General features: G+C 44.0%; 2 protein-coding genes across 2 annotated transcripts; one reads left to right on the top strand and one right to left on the bottom strand.

Annotated features, from left to right (window-relative positions):
- Nucleotides 1–10981: 10981 nt before the first annotated feature.
- On the bottom strand, nucleotides 10982–12537 carry LOC148919804 (uncharacterized). Its single transcript, XM_089044442.1, has 3 exons — nucleotides 12085–12537; nucleotides 11733–11995; nucleotides 10982–11444 (listed from the first exon to the last, which is right to left on the bottom strand). The coding sequence occupies exons 1-3, from the start codon at nucleotides 12535–12537 to the stop codon at nucleotides 10982–10984; spliced, it is 1179 nt and encodes a 392-aa protein (XP_088900568.1).
- Nucleotides 12538–16160: 3623 nt separating this feature from the next.
- LOC103321603 (Cyclophilin-like peptidyl-prolyl cis-trans isomerase family protein) lies at nucleotides 16161–18667 on the top strand. The gene is made up of 7 exons (XM_008223427.3): nucleotides 16161–16390; nucleotides 16496–16758; nucleotides 16862–16934; nucleotides 17045–17134; nucleotides 17631–17670; nucleotides 18216–18298; nucleotides 18370–18667. Exons 1-7 carry the CDS (start codon nucleotides 16235–16237, stop codon nucleotides 18388–18390), a joined length of 726 nt encoding a protein of 241 aa, XP_008221649.2. The 5' UTR covers nucleotides 16161–16234; the 3' UTR covers nucleotides 18391–18667.
- Nucleotides 18668–19767: the final 1100 nt, after the last annotated feature.

Here is a 19767-nt window from a genome sequence, read left to right on the forward strand (position 1 = left end):
AGACAGTACACCCGCTCATTTTACTCAGGTTTGATTTTTCTTCCCGGACATGGTTAGTTTAAGTTAGCTCTTCTTTTCAAATAATTTGCATCCAATATCGATATTAGCTTAAGTGAGCTCTTCTTTTCAAAGAATTTGCATCCAATATCGATATTGGATGTGGTTTTGAGAGGTTTGTGTAACTTGTATTAGAAAATTGAGCAGACAACTTTGATTCTGCTTGGACCTCTTCCTCTTCTTGCCTGATTGTGTATGCAGAGAGAGAGAGAGAGAGAGAGAGCGTTGAATGCTTTTCTATTCTAGATTCCCATGGATACCTAAGTTTTTCTGAAATTGTTTATGGTGCTAGAACATGCATGTGGTCGGCAGGCAATATGAATATTGACATATGAGAAACAGATGATAATATTAATAGCGCATTTGATGATAATGAATATCTATTATCTATATCCACCAAACACACACAACAACACAACAACACAACACAGGCTGTAAGCAAAAGGTGTCATGGACGGAGCCGAAATCATGATTATCAAGTGGAAGAAAGAAAAAAGATAGGTCCAATTTCAATATAGACTTTCACAGTTTGGCTATAGGCCAATAGCTGATAGCTGTGTGTGCTGTTTGTGCTGTGCTTTATTAATTTATTCTTAATTATTAATTAACTTTTCTTTTCTCGTCAGATTAAACAAATGTGAAAAAAAACAAAAGTGGGCTGGGCTAGAAAACATGCACGACTGCTAGGGCCTAATGATTTTGAACCCATTTTGGAGATTATGAAAGAACTGTAAGAATCGGATTCTGTGGGGGATCCAATTCAATTCATTGATTTTGATTGACAGACAAATGATGCAGTTTTTTTTTACGAGAGGATCAAAGAGAGGAATCAATTAGCTGAGAGAGAGAGAGAGAGAGAGAGAGAGAGAGAGGGCATTGAGTATATATATATATATATATATATATATATTCACAAAAACTGCTTTTTTTATTTTGTGTGGATATTTTTTTGGATACGTGCATGCATGGCATATTGGGACATATATTCATAGAACAAAAGAAAACCCAAAAAGAAAAAAATCGAATGGATGTGAGTGAGAGCCGTCGAAAGAATAAATGCATTCACAAACGAATTGTTTGGTCCAATTGATTTCAAGTCGTAAAATTTGACATTTGATCAAACTGTTTTGAGAGTCCACTACGGTGAGAGGTGATTAGAACTCCGCATCGCATTTCAAACACAAGTTAGACCTCAAAAGGTGATTGACATATATTCTTCCTGCCCTGTGGTGTGGGCCGGATACTCAATAAGATAAGCCCATGTGTGCTTTGACAACTCAAGGAAACTTTTGGGTTTTGACCATCTGAAAAAGAAGCCTCAACGTCGTAGACTTGTTGGGCCCAGTGCTTACGTACCGAAAGTACGTGGCCGGGCCTAGTTGAACCAAAGATGTGGGCCATGGCTTCCATCCGCAACTAAATTTTCCCGGCTGAAAAAAATGAAGGAACTTTTCAATACAAGGGATATTGGAAGAGAGGGAAAAGAACTCAGGACCAAAGACAAAAGCAAGGAGGACTTTCAACACCAAATAGCTCAAGATGGCTAACCTTGCCTATTTCTTTTGTTTAAATTTCTTACATTCCTTTATTTTTTAAAGATATTTAATCAGTACACCCAAACGCATGAAAAGAGGTTTTAGAATTATTTTTTTATGCAAGGTGCATTGGTCATATCCTTGGTTTAAAAAGCCAGTTATAATAACACCCATTAACCTGAGATTTCCATTGGCCCAGTCCAGCAGCAGTTGGGTCTAAGCCCAAATAACCCCAAAACTCTGAAAAAAAAAAAAAACAAAAAAAAAAAAAACAAAGAGATCCATTTTGTTTTGGTAGTTGACGCTATCCGATGAGGGCACACATTTTGGGGCAAAATGTTGAACCGTAGATCAGCATTGATCGGATTCATCAGTTGCTTTTGATATCCTTATCCAATTCTCTGCATGCTCTATAGAACAGAAACCCTCTTACAACCACCTCTTCAACAAATTCTTCCCCCAAACCTAGTGCTCTAGAACCATTTCTAGTTTCCACATGATTTCATTTCAACGGGGTTAAGTTAAAAGTAATATGCTAAATCATGAAAATTTGGATGTTAAAAAAATAAGCAACCGACCATTTTAATAAATAAAAAAGGACATAGCCTGAAAAATTTCATAACCCACAAAATAATACTCATGGAAGATGAGAGTGACAGTAATAGAGACGGAGAGAAAGACTGATACTGATTTAAATATTAGAATATATATACTTTTTAAATATTCAAATATATTTAAGAATTCGTATATATATTTAAAGAATATGGGCAGCTATACTATTTAAATATTCTAATATATTTAAACCGTATAAGTATAACCGCACGTCTATACTTCTAAAATATTTGAATATATTTAAAGAAATAATACAGTTGCGCGGCTATATCTCTTTAAATATATAATTCAAAAGTGTATCATTTTAAGGAATTTTTGTGTTGTGTTGTACTATGTAAATCCCTTGCTTTATCAAGCCACCCCGTTACAAAAGCTTTCAAACGCTAGAAGAAAAATCGAAAAGGAAAGGAAACCCAAGAAGATTATACACCAGGTTAAAGGAATAAACACCACCACCCCCATCTTAATTTGTTATAAACACAACTTCTTCCTGCATACGCCATCACCAATGTCATCAATAATAATAATAATAATGGAGGGAAAGAATACACTCTTGAAAAAGAAATACCTAAAATCAGTGGCGGTTTCAGAATTCAAAAGTCGGTTGGGCAATACTTACATACTAAACTCGATGATACGAGTGGATTTCGTTAATAAACATATAAAGATACATATAGTCATAGGGACGTTTTGAGCCTTATCCTCAAATGCATCTCTATCAATAAATAAAAGTTTAACAAATACAAAAATTAAAACTAGACAATGTAATCCTGGATCACACGTGAGATAATTGATATTAAAATATTGATTATCATTGACTCTTTGATTCTCAACTCTTTCAACTTGAGGCTTAACAATGAGAGATTCAGGAAGATTTTGCCAAGAAGAGAAATCAACATCTCAACAAAAACAAACAAATTCTCAAAATAGCATAAATGCATCTAATCAAACATACCAACACAAGTCAAACAACTCAAAAATACCAACAACAAATCAAACATCTCAACAAAATTCCTAAAATCAAAGCCTTAATTCATTTCAACAAAATTCCCAAATTTTAATTCATTCCTAAACCCTAAAATACTCAATTTCAAATTAAAGATGCATGAGATAATTAAAAATGAGAGAATGAGAAGAATAATTGTTGCCACAAAGATAAGTTATTGCTAGCAAGAGGAGAAGTTGATGTCTATATGTCAAAAGAGAAGGGGAGAAGTTGTTGTAGACAAGATAAGATGAGAGAAGTTGCCTATTCAATATATTTTTTTGGAAAAAAATAACGTAGAAACACCCCTGCCTAAAATAAGGGCTCGCTCGAGTTCTTTTGGAGCAGCGAAAAGCGTTTCTAAATGGATGAAAGCGCTTCTATCTTTTAAAATTAGTGTTTGACAAAATTGCAAAAGCTCTTTGGGTGAGATCCAAAAGTACTTGAAGTGGTTTTGGAAGAAGCACTTGAGATGTGCTTTTTCTTAAAATCATTGCAGGACAAAAACAAGAGAAACACTTGGGTCCCTTTAATGAAACTTTAAAAATGCCGAAAATACCCATATTTATTTTTTAAAATGCCAAAATACCCTTTCTTTCTTCTTTTTTATCTCTTTTTTATCTCTCCTATTAAAACCAAAACACTACTTGCGAAAAGGCCCACAGACGCCAAAACACCCATGGAAACCCTTATGGTGCGTTTGGATGAGGGAAATAAACTTGGGATTTTGACAAAACTCAAAATTTCTAAATTGACATGAATCAATTCTGGTGTTTGGATAAAAAAACATAGAAATTTAGAAATTCCGCTTGGAAAAAAAACATGAAATTTGGAGATCATAAATCTCAAGTTTAAATTCTATCTAAAAGTCGTCATTTCTAAAGTCCTAAGAAATGTTGAGTTTTAAAAAAAGAGAACTTTACAATTAAAGGTTAAATTCCGTGTTTTAAATCAGTCACCCAAACAAGAAACTTTACAAATTCTAGAACATTAATTTCCGTCATTTATGAAATCATTTGTACTTTTAAATTTGATCATCCAAACACACTGTTAAGCTTCTATTAATCCATCAATATCTTTACATTTCACAACTTTTTTAAGTCGTGTTTTTATTTTGGGATCCTGTAAATTTTTATTTCCTATGTTTATTATAATATTTTAGGAAAACACTTTTAAATGTGACATCCAAACGATAAACTGCTTCTTTGTAGAAGCGCTTATATCATAAATGCTATTAGCATAAGCGCTATTCGAATAAGCGCCGAATAAGCACTCCCAAACGAGCTTATACAGTATGCTATTCAATTTACTGCTAAACTTGTATCACATCATTTTTTGATGCATCATTACATCTCAAAAAATACCATCAAAGCTAGCTGGAAAGATACCTTATATGACTTACGCCTCCTCTCTCTTTGTAAAACCTCTTTGAGAGAAAAATACTCTTGGCGCCTTTGGGGAGGAGGTATTGGTTCCTTCTCCTCCTTCCTCACTTCCTTCCTACAAGTCCTGTTTTCCTCTCTCTTCTCTCGTGGGAGTTTCCTCTCTCCTTGTGAGTGTTCATCCTCTCCACTGTGAGAGGTTTTTTTCTCTGTTGTTTGTGTTTCTTGTCTTCTCTTCTTTGCCTCCTCCCCTACTTGTGAGTCGTCAGCTCCTCCCACTCCCTATGGTGCATTTTCTCAGAGCTATGTCTCATATATGAGTTTTAATTCCCTATACAGTTCTCTCTCCTTTGGCCAGCGTCTACCCTTCATTGTTGGTTCTCAATCACCACCCTTTGCTCCTCGACTCTGCGAGTACAATTTCCGTCGATCTCTTTCGGTGGTGGTATCTATCTGTGGTGTGGGGATGCGTTTAAAACTCTTGTCCCTTGGATTATGGGACCACGTTTTGTGCGGGTAGCTAGTTCCCTCCCATCTTCCGCCTAGACCTTTGGCATGTGTTATTACCAGTTACTCTACCTAGGTGATTGCGGATTTGCGATGGTGTTGCAGCAGATGGTCTCTGGGCTGTGGTCTATGCTTATATCTAGGGTTTCTGTTTTTTCAATTTGGGCTTTTGTTCTTACGCCTTCACTTTGCATTTACGTACTTTACTGTTTGGCACTTTGTTTGTTTGTTTTGCTAGTGTTTCGGGTTTTTTTAGCTTGTGGTTCTCCACCTGTTGTAATCCTTTTCAATTTATTTAAGAGTAATGTTACATTACCACATTTATATCCCACATTTTCATACCACCTTATGTGCAGATGAAGTGGACAATCACATCAATTAAAAAGTGTCAATAAATCATAAAAGATAAGAAAACTTCAAATTAATTTTAATTGATATGTTGTCCACCTCATCTGCCACATAAGGTGGTATGAGAATGTGATATACAAATGTGGTAAGAGTAGCATTATTCTTTATTTAAATAGAATTACATTGACCCCAAAATAAAAAGCTAGCTGGAAAGATATATTTGGCCCACTGGCATCCTGTCGTGATCAGCTCAAGGGGAGGAAGGATCATCAGCACATTGTCATTTCTCCGGACAACTCCCACTATAGTAAGTAACGGTGCTTCATTCTTTAATGTACCTGCAAATATGACATTGCAGTTTAGATCTCGCTGACGCAGAAAAATGGTTTAATACTTTCCCGCTGACTTAGTGATTAGGTCTCTTCGATGTTCGATGTCCTCGGTAGGGTGTGCGATCAGTAAGATAGCAAACACCACGGTAATCCTAGACCGTGTGTCCGACGAAGGCTCTCCGATACTTAGTAAGTACGGATTGAGTAAGTTTGAACTACGGATCAATAGGCGATGCCGTAAGTTACGATTGATTACCTTGCCGGGATAGATGTCCTCTTTTATAGGCCTTGGGAGGTGTGCAATTTGTTTAGAGTTTCGATGTGGGACTCTAGGGCGTCAATTGTGAGGCCACATCTGCAGCAGGCGAGGTTGCCCTAATGTTGCGATCGGTAGGTTTGGTACCGAAGGTGAGTGGCACACGTAGTTTGGTCCACGTGTTTGATATTCATTGGTGTTGACTTTGGTATAAACAGAGTCCCCAAGTCCCCTTGTGAGAGTTTGAAGGATTTGCGATTGTCTCGGAAGGAACCACGGCCCTACCGTTCGATAACTTCGATCTTTGGGAAGGGCAAGACATTGTCCCAGGCATCATTAGTTCGAGGGTGAGCGATCGAGAAGGTCGCGTCGGCGATGGGTGAAGGGCGTCGGCGCCGACCGCGCCTCGCGTGCCGTCTGCTCCATGGATGAGCGACACGTGGCGCAGGTGATGATGCGCGCGCGTTAACGCGCCGTTGGTTTTTCGAGAGTACCGTTGTCAAACTCCTCCTATAAATAGGATGATCCCGGTGGTGAATTCACTTTGCATTCTGCGAGTGAGAGCTCCATCTGAGGCGATTCCGGCAGTGCTAACAGCGATCGGCGATTTCCGGCGAGTGCTAACGGTAACTGGCGATTTGCGGTCGCCAACCGGTAGGAAGGGCCTTCCATGCTCGAGCGATCTGAAGTAGTGGCGATCTGCGCCACCTCGAAGCTAAACAAAGGTACCGTTCGGTAGCCCTACTTTTCCATCTCTACATACCCTAAGAGTTTACGTTCTTCCTTGGTTTGAACTAGACCGCCATAGGGTTTCATTTGTAGTCTAGTCGCCATAGGTGGTGATGTAGGGGTCGGTAGGATAGCATCCGGCATGAGCCTTAGTTTCCCTTTGCCTGCTTTTTGTAGATGTCCGATAAGTCATTCTCCGAGCGAAGCCCAATGCATTGACGAGGAGTCATCGGACGGTCTCTTTGACTACGCTTGAGCGGTAAATGTCGAGGAGAGTGATGCCGATGTCGAGATACTCGCGAAAGGCCCACCAGTCCGCACACATGGTATCGGGGAAGGGTTCATGACCGCTCATCATCAGCTGTTCTATCATATAGCGACGGTCGCCACGTGGGCTTGTGGTGGCGGTGGTAACCAAACGAAGCCTCCACTTCCGGCGTGGTGGCGGGCCGAACCGTCCAAGCGGCCGAGGGTGTCCGTAGTCTACCCCGGCAATCCTAGGGTGGATGGGGTTCGAAGAGCTTGTCTTGGCGTTGATTATCTGAGCCGCGAATCACCGAAAGGGAGATTGTGAAATTTGGTGAGTACTTCATTCCCGATTCGGTAGGTATGAGGATTCCGAGCCCTACCGAATCCCTACGATCGAAGGACTACTTGTTGTCTTTTTCACGGGCGTGCTACGCAAGGGTGAGGCTCCGCGGCCGCCGCGGAAGGATCTTGGCGCCAAATAGGATCACGCTCCGCCAGCTCAATCCCAACTTCGGTGGCGGCCGATGGGGCCAGTCACACGCCGGCATGGCCGGGAGGGAGAACTTGATGGCGGTTCTCCCATGCAGCGTCCGGTCGGTGTGCGATCACGGGTGGGTCGGGCCAATTGCACGAAGGCGGCGCGGCCGCCGTCCGTCGACTTCGCAAGGCGTGGAGGAAGCGGCGGTGCTTTGTCCGGTGATTGGGAGTCGCTCGGGAAGACGTCCGTTCCACATTCCGACTACGCTCCCAAATGGCGGTGGCTATTCTACCGCTCGGTAGGTCTTTCAGTCTTGCCTTCCTTCTTTAATCGCGATCCCATTTGGTTTTGTGCAGCCAAGTTAGCCCACCCTGCGGAGATCAGAAGCGGTCGAAAGGGTTAGGCCGAGAGTTCTGCCAGAGGTGTACCAAGTTTCTCTTCTGCTAATCTCATCAAGGCCCAGTCAACCTGCGAGAATAAGTATACTTAGTAACACAAATTGTTTCTTTTCTTTCCACATTGCGGGTCTTACCGAACCTTTCGCAGTTGATGAGATTGGGAGAGGCTGAGGCTAAGAGGATGAACGAGTCCTCAAGCCCGTCTTATGATGGGCTTCGGGGAAGAAGAAGACCACCAGGCTCGAGACCCCGAGAACCGACGGCCGACCGTCTCAGTGAACTTAATGCCGAATCGAAGCCGGGCCGAGCGGCAGCCGCCCTCTCCCGCCGAGGCGCTACTAGAAGGACTTCTCCCCAGAGCCGCCGCAGCCCCTCACCGTCGACCGGATGCCGAACCGGGCGCAGACGGCAAAGCCGAGCCCACTCGGGCCATCTTCGCGCCGACAACGACAGGAGCCCGCGATCCGGTACTGGCACGTCCGCCTCGATTCGCGAACCATATGATCATTGGTTCGCAAATGGGCGAACGAGATCGAGGTGCCAAGAAGCTCGCCGGGAGGAAGCGGTCGCGCGTTCCGCTTGAGGCATCGGTAAGTCGAGACATTCGAGCCCGGACTACCGAGTCATTCTTGGTACCTTTCGGCGACATGCCCGTTATTCGCGAGCCCGATGGACATGTGGCTTTGCATGAGCGGGCCATCAATCTTGCCGGAGAAGGCGAAGAGCTACGAGGCGGCAGGCTGGGGTTGCCGAGTGGGCAAGGCTATCCAGACCATGCGAACCGTGAAGGATTTGCGGTGCCGAACCGCAGGTCAAGTATCTGAGTCAAATTTGCAGACACATGCCGTCGACCACAGAGTCGGCGTATCTATCGACAAGAGAGGCTATGGAGGCAAGGATGCCGTTCGGTGGCTCGAGGAGTCGAGGCGGCCAAAGCGTCGGAGATTGAGGCTGCCGTCCGTGGAAGCCATTGAAGTATCGCCACTCTACCGATTTCTCTGCCTTGCTTGACAAGGAGGTGGGCTCGGAGATGGTGGATCTCATCTACCGATTCAAGCGGTACAATCACTGGGACGAAGCTCAACTTGAACTTCATTGCCGATCCTCCTCCCCTTGAAGGCGTTACGGAAGAAATGATCGAAGAATACCGGGGAAGGCGCTGCGGAGGGCGAAGCTGCCGGTCTGAAGGCGGATCTGAGAGCCCTTCATCGATCACTGCCTTCATTAATGTAATTTTGATTCGAACGCATTTTTGTAATTTCGTTATAACTTTGATGCCGTTGGCATCTTTTGTTTGGATAATTAATGCCGTGGGCATATTTTTATTAAAGTTATGCTTTCACTTTTAATTACTTGCATCTTACTTCCGAATCGGTAGCGTACTTAGGGAATGTTTCCGTTTAATGCCGAAGGCCCTCAAACAAAAAGACATTGGCCGTTGGCCATAAAGTTCCGTAATTACGATTGTAAAGCAATGGCCCGTAATTCTGAAAGCCTATAACGTGAATAAAGTCTACCAAGTTGTCCCTTAATCGGTAGGATAATGGCGACGCCAAAATGTGTAGTTTCTGCGACCGATGGTCTCTACCGTAAAAAAAAGAAAAATATAAAATGGAGGATTGAAGGTACAACAAAGGTGCGAATATACGGGCGAAGGCCCTTTTATTGATAAAGCCGAGAAGGCAAGAGTACAATCATGAGTCGTTTACAATTTAGAACATAGTTGGCTGGAAACATTTGTAATGCGAAGGTGTGCATGTAGAGATGCCGAGGCTCTTGGGACCCCTCCGTGACCCTGCCGTAGGCCAGGTGATTTCATTTGAAATAATACTTCAAATGCTCTACATTCCAAGGATGACCGAGGGTCTTTCCGTTGGAGTCTTTAAGTCGATAAGTCCCCGATCATGGATACCGATGATTTCGTGGGTCCCTCCGGGAAGGTCAGGGTTCCTTCCGTAGGATTCTTGGTTGCCAGAGAGACTTTTCGCATGACCCAATCTCCGATTCGGAAAGAACGAGATTTGACCTAGAGACATAATATCGAGACGGCGTTGCTTGTAAGCTTCATTCAGAAGGTTGGCTTGTGCTCGGCGTTCTTGAGTAGGTCGAGGCTTAAAGCAAGCGCTTCCTCGTTTGCCTTCGGTGCGAAGGTTTCCGTTATAGGAAGGCTCTTCAATTTTCACTGGGACTAATGCCTCAGGCAAAGCCATAGAGAATGGTGTTTCCCGATTCGTTGGTAGGATGTCGGATGGCCCATATCGCTTAAGCTTTTCCGGCCAGTTCCTTTGGCTTTGTCAATTTGCCGTTCAAACGGCTTCTTGACAATTTTGTTTATGGCCTCGACTGTCCGTTCGATTGGGGTGTCTTTGGCGAAGCAAAGCGAGTTGATCTTGAGTCGGTGCACGAATTCACGAAGATTTCGAATCAAAGCGCTGCCGTTATCCGTGATGATGGCGTAGGGGATGCGAATCGGCGGCAAATATTCGCCCGCCGAAATCCTCGACTGGCGCCGTTATCGTTGCTAGGGCTTTGGCTTCTACCCATTTGGTAAAGTAGTCTCACGGCAACAACAGCGTATTTGACCGACCCTTGGGCATCGGACCAATTAGGTCTAGTCCCCTGAAGCGGCCACGGGCTCACGATCGGTGACTGGCGGCTCGGCAGGGATATGAGGACACTACCGAACGGCGGCATTTGTCACACCTCTTGACTAGTGTGTTCGCATCACAGTGCGAGTTGGCGAAATAACCTGTCGGAAGACCTTGCAAATGCGGCGATCGGGCCGCAGTGGTCACCGCATATTCCACCGTGGACCTCCCGAAGAACGTAGTCTCCTCGGTCGGGCACTTTAGATACGGCGTCGTGTAGCCTCGTTTATACGAACATCGCGATGACTGCGTACCTTGCCGATCGGTAACGGAGTTCAGAGCTGCGTCTTATCGGTAGGAAGGGTTCGGTAGTCGGAAGGCGTAGATTGGAGACATCCATGTGTCTTCGTGCCGACGGTACATACCTCGGGTTGTATGCTTGGGTGGGATAATATCTCCAGGTACCTTCCTTCCGATCTTGTCGTTTATCGCGACCAATCGGGAGAGCGGCGTCGGCGTGGCTGTTTACGACTCGGGGATCTGTCGAATCTCGTAGGCACGGAATTTACGTAGTAGTTGATGAGCTGCGAGGTAGGTGACATGGAGGCATCCCTTGCTGCGAAGTCTGCCGTTATCCCGATTTACTATGGTGAGAGTCACTTTGTGAATGCTGATCGCCGCGCTCATGCTCTTGGATAGCCGAAGGCCAGTGAGGAGGGCCTCATATTCCGCCTCGTTATTGGAAGTCCGGAAGTTGAATCGGAGGGCGTACTCAATTTTGCTACCGTCCGGGTGGTTAATACCAGCCCGCGCCACAACCTTCTGGTTTGCGAGCCATCCACGTGCGGGATCGGAGAGGAACGGAAGTGTCGAAACTTTCGGTATCGTCCTATCGGTGCAAGGAAATGGCGCTCGGCGATGATGGCTCAATAGTGCGGAGGTGTGAGCTCGAGAGATGAAGTCGACAGCGGCCCGGCCTTTTCTGAGCCTTGGTTTGAATCGTCAAATTCTCCCAACTCGATTGCCCATTTGACCATCGGCGGATGTTTCGGTTTTGCAGTTATTACTGCCGAAGAGGCGGTTCGTAGCTGTAATTTCGTGGGCACGGAAGTAAAGTCTTCGTGCAGGCGACCGGGGCCAGCGCTAGTTGCTCAAGGGTGGGTCGCTCTGCGCTCTGGGCGCCTTGCGACATAAAAGATCGGTAGCTCGCCTTCTCGGCTTCCTTATCAATACGAGCTAACGACGGTGTTGGATACGAAAGGTATAGGAGTAGTACCTCGCCTGGCAGCGGTTTCGATACGATGGTGCATGGCTCATGTAGTTCTTCAAGTTTTGAAATGCCTGGTCGCATTCGGGAGTCCATGCGATGTGATGTTTGCCCCCTTTCAAAACTTTGAAGAACGGTACACATTGTCGGTAGCCTTGGAGATGAAGCGTGTCGAGGCGGCGACACGTCCATGGAGGCTCTGAATGTCCTTTGCGTCTTGGCGTCTCCATATCGATTATGGCTTTTATTTTCTCGGGATTGGCCTCGATGCCCTTTGGTGATCATGAATCAGAAATTTACGGAAGATACACCGAAGGAGCATTTTGCAGGTTCAGCCTCATTCGGTAATCTTTTAGAATACCGAACATGAGGACCAAGTTTTCGGTGATCCTCGCTCGACTTTTACCAACATGTAGTCGACATATACCTCCATGATGCCGCCGATGTATTTGGTAAAAATCCGGTTGCGAGCCGTTGGTAAGATTGCCGCGTTCTTCAAGCCGAAGGGCATGACATTATAACGATACAAACCGCGATCCGTGATGAATGCCGTATGCTCTCTATCGGCGGGTCCGCTGAAGATCCGGTTGTATCCGAATCTGGCGTCCATGAAGGTGGCGGCTCGTGCCGGCGGTGGCATCGGCGAGTTGGTCGATCCTCGTGAAGCTGTCGCCGGACAAGCCTTATTTAGGTCGGTATAGTCGACACATTCGCCATCCCCTTGGCCTTCCAGAACCATGGTGAGTTGGCAAGCCAAGCGAGTGCGTAGCTTCACGATAAAGCCGATGACTTTGAGCTTGTCAATTACGCGCATCGCCTCATCCGTTCGGCATCGTCACGATCGGCGTTTTACTGGCCCGGTTTGTGGGCGGGAGATCTTGAGCTTGTGGTGATGACATCGAGTGATATCTAGGGCATATCGTCATAGGACCAATGAAGACTTCCGCTTTGCCGCGAAGTCGATGAAGCTGTCTTGGGTCGGGACCAGTTGGTGCGATCTTCAACCGTCGGAATTCCTTGTCGGATTATGGTCTCGAGCTCCTCGCGGGCTAGGCCATTGGCGTTAGGTTTTCCTCCCGGGGGTCGTCAATGAGTTCGTTACAGTTGGTAGTACCGCAAGGTCATGGCTTCCATTGGCGGTTTGCGACTACTGACTTAAGAAGCGTGGCATAGCGTCCGTCTGTTGGTAGTCACCGAATGGCTCCGCCGTTGCGCGTTGGGAACTTCATCGGCAACATGTGGGGCGACAAGTGGACTTTGACCTTGGTGAGTGCCGTTCGTCAGGCGATAATGGCGTTGTATCCGTCGACAATCGACAATGAGGATTGGTCGAGGTCATTGTTTTTTTAGGGCGCGGCGAAGGCAATGGGCGGTGGTGATACTCTGGCCGATTGGACAGTCTCGAAAAGGAGTAGAGGTGTAATTTGCCGATTGACCATCGTCGGCAATTCCCGAATGCATCGGCAAAGATTCGTTCACGAGCCGTATCGACGGCACCCACATCGTAATCGGCGATCTCGGCACGAATGATCATCGGGTCGTCGTGGGGTAGATGATCCCCTCCTCCTCTTCTTCACAAAGGTGATGGGCTCCCATCCACCTTACGCAACTTACGGCTCGATCGTCGTCTATGCGAACACGAGGGCGATGGGCTGGGCGCCGCACATCTTTGCTACGACGGTTTGAGGCTCCCGCGATGGGACGCCGGCGATCATGGGATCATGTTGATCTGCCGGTCGCATTGGGGCTAGGGGCTGCGGTGGCACAGCAAGATCTTGATCAACTTTCCTTCCCGAATCAAGCGCTCGACAATTTTCCTCGGTGATCGATGTCTTGGTATTATGGTACATTCTGCTGGTGATATCGGCGAAATTTGCGGTGTCGATTATCCTGTCGATTGGGCTTCGGTTGGTCGGCGGGATCTGGTCATGTTCGTTCATTAGAAGCGGTTTAAATCGTCGTGTTGGGGTGAAGACTTCTGACGGCGTCGTGATTGGTGAAGGGTGCCGGTGGTCGTACGTCCATACTTCCACGTTCTTTCTTTGAATTTTCTGGCGGCTATCCGGTCGTCCTTAAGCTTGTGTCACTGCCCGCGTGTCGTCGGTTCGGCTCAGGGATAACTTTGGTGGCGATTCCTCCCGGGCGAAGGCGAGTTTAAATTGAAGTATTCGGCCTTTGCATGGATCGCCACCGCTTCATTAATTCGTCATCGTCGCCGGGCTCATGTAGTCGCGAAGTGAGAAGGACGTAGGCCACTCTTAAAGCGCCGTAAAGGTCACCTTTATCATCCGTTGGGACACCTCAGTACTGCGTGGTGAGCGCTTGCGTATTCCAGTTCGTCCTCCTTTGCGAATCGTGTATGCGGATCGTCGTGCCAGTACAAATGGTCGTCTGGATCATGAAGTGGTTGAGGAAAATTTGCTTTAGTTCGTCAAAGGTGTACCGTCGGTTCGAGACGGTAGAACCAATTCAGTGCTGACTCGTGGGGGCGAGAAGCAGTGGACATTGCCCTCGTCGCCGAGGCCACTTACATAGATTGGAAGGGTGAAGGTCGTCAGGGATCTTTCACACCGGTATAGAAAGGAATCGCGGCTGTACCTCCTGTCCGATCTGGACTTCTTGATCACGATCGATGCGGTCTCGGCGAAGTTTTCCCAATCGAGGACTGAGGAGGTTCGGTCATCCTCCATCTTCGGATTCTTTGAAAGAGTAGGCGGATGGCGGGTCGCGGTGGGGACTCACGGGCGTCAATTGTGAGGCGCCCTTGCAGGCGTCCCGAGGGCGAGGTTGCCCTAATGTTGCGATCGGTAGGTTTGGTACGAAGGTGAGTCTTAAAAAACGTATACTAGTTTGGTCCACGTGTTTGGTATTCATTGGCTGTTGACTTTGGTATAAACAACAACCAATCACTTTGCATCTATCAAATTTAAACAGCTTGTATGGAAATTTTCACAAATCTCATTGAATTTATACATATCATCATATAGACAGGGACAACCGTTGTCATGTAATCAAATACAGTCAAATTCCTATTTTCTTGCGTTTAAATAATCTAATTCTGTATTTCTTTAGTTTTGGTGAACGCCGTAGACTTGTTGGGCCCATGGGTGGCTTGACAACTCAAGGAAACTTTTGGGTTTCAACCATTTGAAAAAGAGGGCTCAACGCAGTAGACTTGTTGGGCCCATGGCTTCCATCCGCAACTAAATTTTCCCACTGAAAAAATGAAGGACTTTTTAATATAAAGATATTGCGGTAGGGGTGGGCGCGATGCAGATGCATGCGGTATTGAGCCCGTCACCGCTACGATACTGAAATTTGAATTGGTATGATGCGGTGCGGTATTATGGTTTGCCAAAATTGGTACCGTCACCGTCTAAATCGGTATCGATGCAGGGTATCGGTACCATTTCGGTACCAAAATGATACAACTAAAAAATGAACTAATTCAATATTCAACACCAAAATAAGTGATGCCTAAGTTACAAATTCAAAGATTCAACATATTCAATATCCATCAACATTTTCAATATTCAATATCTATTAACATATTCAATATCCAAATCCTAAATCCAAATCAACCAAATCAATATTTATCCATCAACATATTCATCAAATCCAAATGGTTAAAACTCATGCATTATGGCTTACAATCAAAAAGAGTTAAACTTATGCCTTATGGCTTACAAAAATACAAACACAATCCAAACATAAATGACAAAAGCGTTTGAAATTGAAAGGCAAGCGAGAGACAGAGAGTGAGAGAATGAAAAAAAAATATATATTTCAATAGAGTACTATTCGATGCGATGCGGTATTGATCGGTATCAAATCTTGATCTGCTACCATAACATACTCGATTGAGTGCGATGCGGTGCGATGAATATCTATCGGTACCAAATGAAACGGTATGAAATTGAGTACGATGCGGTGCGGTTAGAGTGCGGTTTCGGTATTTGGTTTAAGATGCCCACCCCTAATTGCAGGAGAGGTAAAACAACTCAAGACCAACGACAAAAGAAGAGAGGGCTTTCAACACCCAATTGCCAAGATGGCTAAACTTGCCTATTTCTTTAGCTTATATTTCTTACATTCCCTTTAATTTTTAAAGATATTTAATCAGTACACCCAAACGCATGACAAGGGGTTTTAGAATTTTTTATTTATTTTTATGCTAGGTGCATTGATCAAATCGTTGGTTAAAAAAGCCAGTTATAAATTCACCCATAAACCTGAGATTTGCCACTGACCCAGTCCAGCAACACTTGGGTTTAAGCCCAAATAACCCCAAAACTCTGAAGAAAAAAAGAAAAAGAAAAGAGATCCATTTTGTTTTGGCAGTCCCGATCTCTTGGACTATAGGGGTCAAGAGATTTGGTCCACTCACTTTTGCACTTTCTTTAAAAAACCTTTTTGGACCGTTAGATTAACATTTAAAAGATGGGTGACCAAAACACCTATGGTCCAAGGGATCAAGGGCTATTTGTTTTGGTAGTTGACGCTGAAATCCGATGAAGGGCACATTTTGGGGGAAAATGTTGAACCGTAGATCAGCATTGATCGGATTCATCAGTTGCTTTTGTTTTTCTTCCACATTTCTCAGTGGTAGTATTGTTGCTGCTTCATCTCACGACCCATTACTCGGATCCGCTCGCGTTGTTTTTCAGGTACAAAGAAAAGAATATTGAAATGAAGCAGAAGCAGTGCAAATGGTCAAAAGAGCTTTGAATTTATGATGTCGCACTCAGATTTTGGCTTTTGTGTGTTTGCAGACCAATTATGGAGACATCGAATTCGGGTTCTACCCGAGCGTCGCCCCCAAAACCGTTGAGCACATCTACAAGCTGGTTCGTCTCGGAGGCTATAACACCAACCACTTCTTTAGGGTTGAGAAGGGCTTCGTTGCCCAAGTGGCTGACGTCGCCAGCGGGAGATCGGCTCCCATGAACGAGGAGCAGAGAAGAGAAGCTGAGAAGACGGTGATCGGTGAGTTCAGTCAAGTTAAGCATGTCAGGGGCATTCTCTCAATGGGAAGGTGATGCTTGCTACTGTTAAAGTTTCTAGCTTTTAAGTTCTATATCAAATTCAATTTTTGGGTTTTGATTATTTGTGTTTGCTTTTGCTTTTGTTTTGGGTAGACATGAAGACCCAAATAGTGCCGCATCCTCTTTCTCAATGCTTCTTGGAGATTCCCCTCATCTTGATGGTCAGGTTTGTATGCTAACTACTCTTTGCTAGCACAATTCGAGCACACCAATTCAGCATTGCATTTCATCTCACATGATTGCTAATAATGTGTTCACATAACGAATCCTTTCCAGTATGCAATATTTGGGAAAGTTACTAAGGGTGATGAGACCTTGAAGGCGCTTGAGGAACTCCCTACTCGCCGCGAGGGGATTTTTGTGATGGTATGCTCATATGCACGTGCTTTCACCAGTTCCTGTTTTCAATAGTATTGTATCAGTCCTACAAACTTAAGAATTATAATTTGTCCTGCAATGGGTAATCTTTAATCATAATGAATTTAGTGGAGTCATCTGATTATCATTCTCTGGTATGAATGTTTTATCTTCATGCTTGGATAGGATAGGACTGTGTAACTGTTGGATTGTTGTACTTTGGCTCTATGCAACAAGGGTAGTGTTCAATAAAGACCAGTGTCTCTGATATCAGTATTTCCTTCCTTATACAGGGTTCTCAATAGTTACATGTGGTTAATCAGCCTTGCCTCTTGCTCCAGCTTACTGGTTTATTTATGCTTCCAGTTATGCTTTTATCATATATGCTCTGTGTCTCAACACTTGTGCATAATTTTTATGAAGATTTATCATAACTGCAATCTTGGCTGTGAAATGGTTATTATTCTATTTTTCACTTTATTTCTTTTCTTTTCTTTTTCCCCAGCCTACTCAGCGCATTACAATTCTGTCATCATACTACTATGGTGAGAATCAAGCACTTGTTAATTTTATCTTTGACTGTACTAGTTTCATGTGAAATAATTTTGACGGAATGTGGTGCATGAATGATACATATAGGTAACTTTAACCCACATAACCATTTTGTAAAATTGCTTTGTTTAGTACTGTGCTTGAGAAACTTAATGAGGCTTTGAGAAGGGAGTAAAAGTGAAGGGGAGGATATAGGACTATACAAATTGTAAAGAAGCCTGGTTTCATTTAAATATCTTCCAGTATTCTGGTTGGAATTACTTATTTACCTATTTTGGCTATTTCCAGATATGTCTTGGACTTTTAACTTCAATGACTGGATAAAGAAGCATCAGTAGGTTTTTGAATAGTTTGAGACCAAAGGCTGAACCATGTATATTGCTGAATTTTCTGCTTCATTACTTGTTTCTTGTTAATACATGTCTTACAAGCGCCAAATGAAGACAGATCTGGTGTTTGTTGCATTAGAGATGTTGATTATCACATTTGAATTGGTTGAATTTACAATGTGTTTATGGCTTGGTCATGTAACTTTTAGATACTGAGATGGAGAGTTGTGAACATGAGAGGTCAATTATGAAGCGGAGGCTCGCTGCATCTGCTATTGAAATTGAGAGACAGGTAAAAGGGAGTTCCGTTTAACATGATATTTTCATACATTATACATGGACTTATCCAGTGTCATTTTGCAGAGAATGAAATGCTTCCCATGATATAGCAAGCAAATATGAGCATGAAGAAATGTTGCGGTTGCATTCAACCAGCCAGATAACCGTTCTTGTATTTTGTGAGACAAAAGTTGGGAAATGGTGAGAAAATATTAAAGACCAGTTCGTAGATAAGAACCCAACTATCTTTCATGTGAATATCTCAGACAACATTTGTGGTGTCACTGAGTAGATTTATACTGGAACTCCTCTGAAACTAACACTGCTTCTGTAAAATGAATCTCGAAAGCCTGAGTGAATTATTATACTGGAAGTTGATGAATGCTCGCGTGTAATTTTTTTTGGAGACCTTCTCCTAATGTTAGCTGTGAAACTGCAGAAGTGTTTTTCGTGCAAGGGTAAGCCCATAATAGATTGAAGATACCAACGTTATGAGGCTCTTTAGTTTGGACCGTTAGATGAAAGGATCTGTTTTATTATTTTGATTCGTCGCATGTAAACAGTTGATGATTTCCTTTGCGCGCAGTTGGGGCTGGGCTGCTAGGTATCGTTCCATTTGTAATGTAATAACCCAAGAAAGTAGGAGAGTTTTACCACCATCCCCCCTCCCCAAAAAAGAAAACCTTAAAAATAGACTTGTTTGAGGGTGGTAAAAATATAAAGCATTACTGAACTTACCAGTCGTTGGTTTTCACTGTTTGAGTATGCAAAATCTAGTGCCAAAATTTTGAGATAAAACTGATCCATCTACCCCCTACTTGTAATAGGAAACATGTCAAACTCTTATCTAACGAACTGGAAATACCTTGACGCTTCTAGATTGTAAAAATTATGGTACATCAAGTCAATTTGGTTGCAACAGTCAAGATCCATGAGTGTTCATCTCCCTTGACCATAAAGACTTGGACGAGAACAAAACATACAGTTGCATTATTCAATTGTCAGTCAATTTGGTTAAAACGTGTCATTGGCCTTACGGACAAGCATGCAGGTCATGAGTCAGCTATATGCATGGTGAAATTTATCCACCAAAAACAAAACATGGTCAAAAGTTAAAACCTACTTTACCATGCATGATAAACAACAACATTAGAACGTGACGGGGGATCATCGTCACGTGTCTGAATCTGTTTGGGTCATATCAATTTCCTCCCATCCCATGTGTTCCAAAATTTCAATTTCTTGGAAACATAACATGTGCTGCCTGCCGTTGATGAAGCCGAAATGGCATTTAGTATCTGTAGTTAATCAAGGATTAAAATGTTTTGGTATGAACACAATTACAAGGATAGAGTTAGAGCACATGGTCAATTTGGTAGCAGCTGTATTCGGTTTCCAGCATTTTAGGGTTGGCATTTAAACGGTGTGCTGTGTTGTGTTGTGTCCCATCCCATCAACTGGGCTGACTTTTGGGGACGACGA

This window comes from Prunus mume, linkage group LG2 (genome assembly GCF_029339155.1).
Source record: "Prunus mume cultivar Tortuosa linkage group LG2, ASM2933915v1, whole genome shotgun sequence".
NCBI lineage: Eukaryota > Viridiplantae > Streptophyta > Magnoliopsida > Rosales > Rosaceae > Prunus > Prunus mume.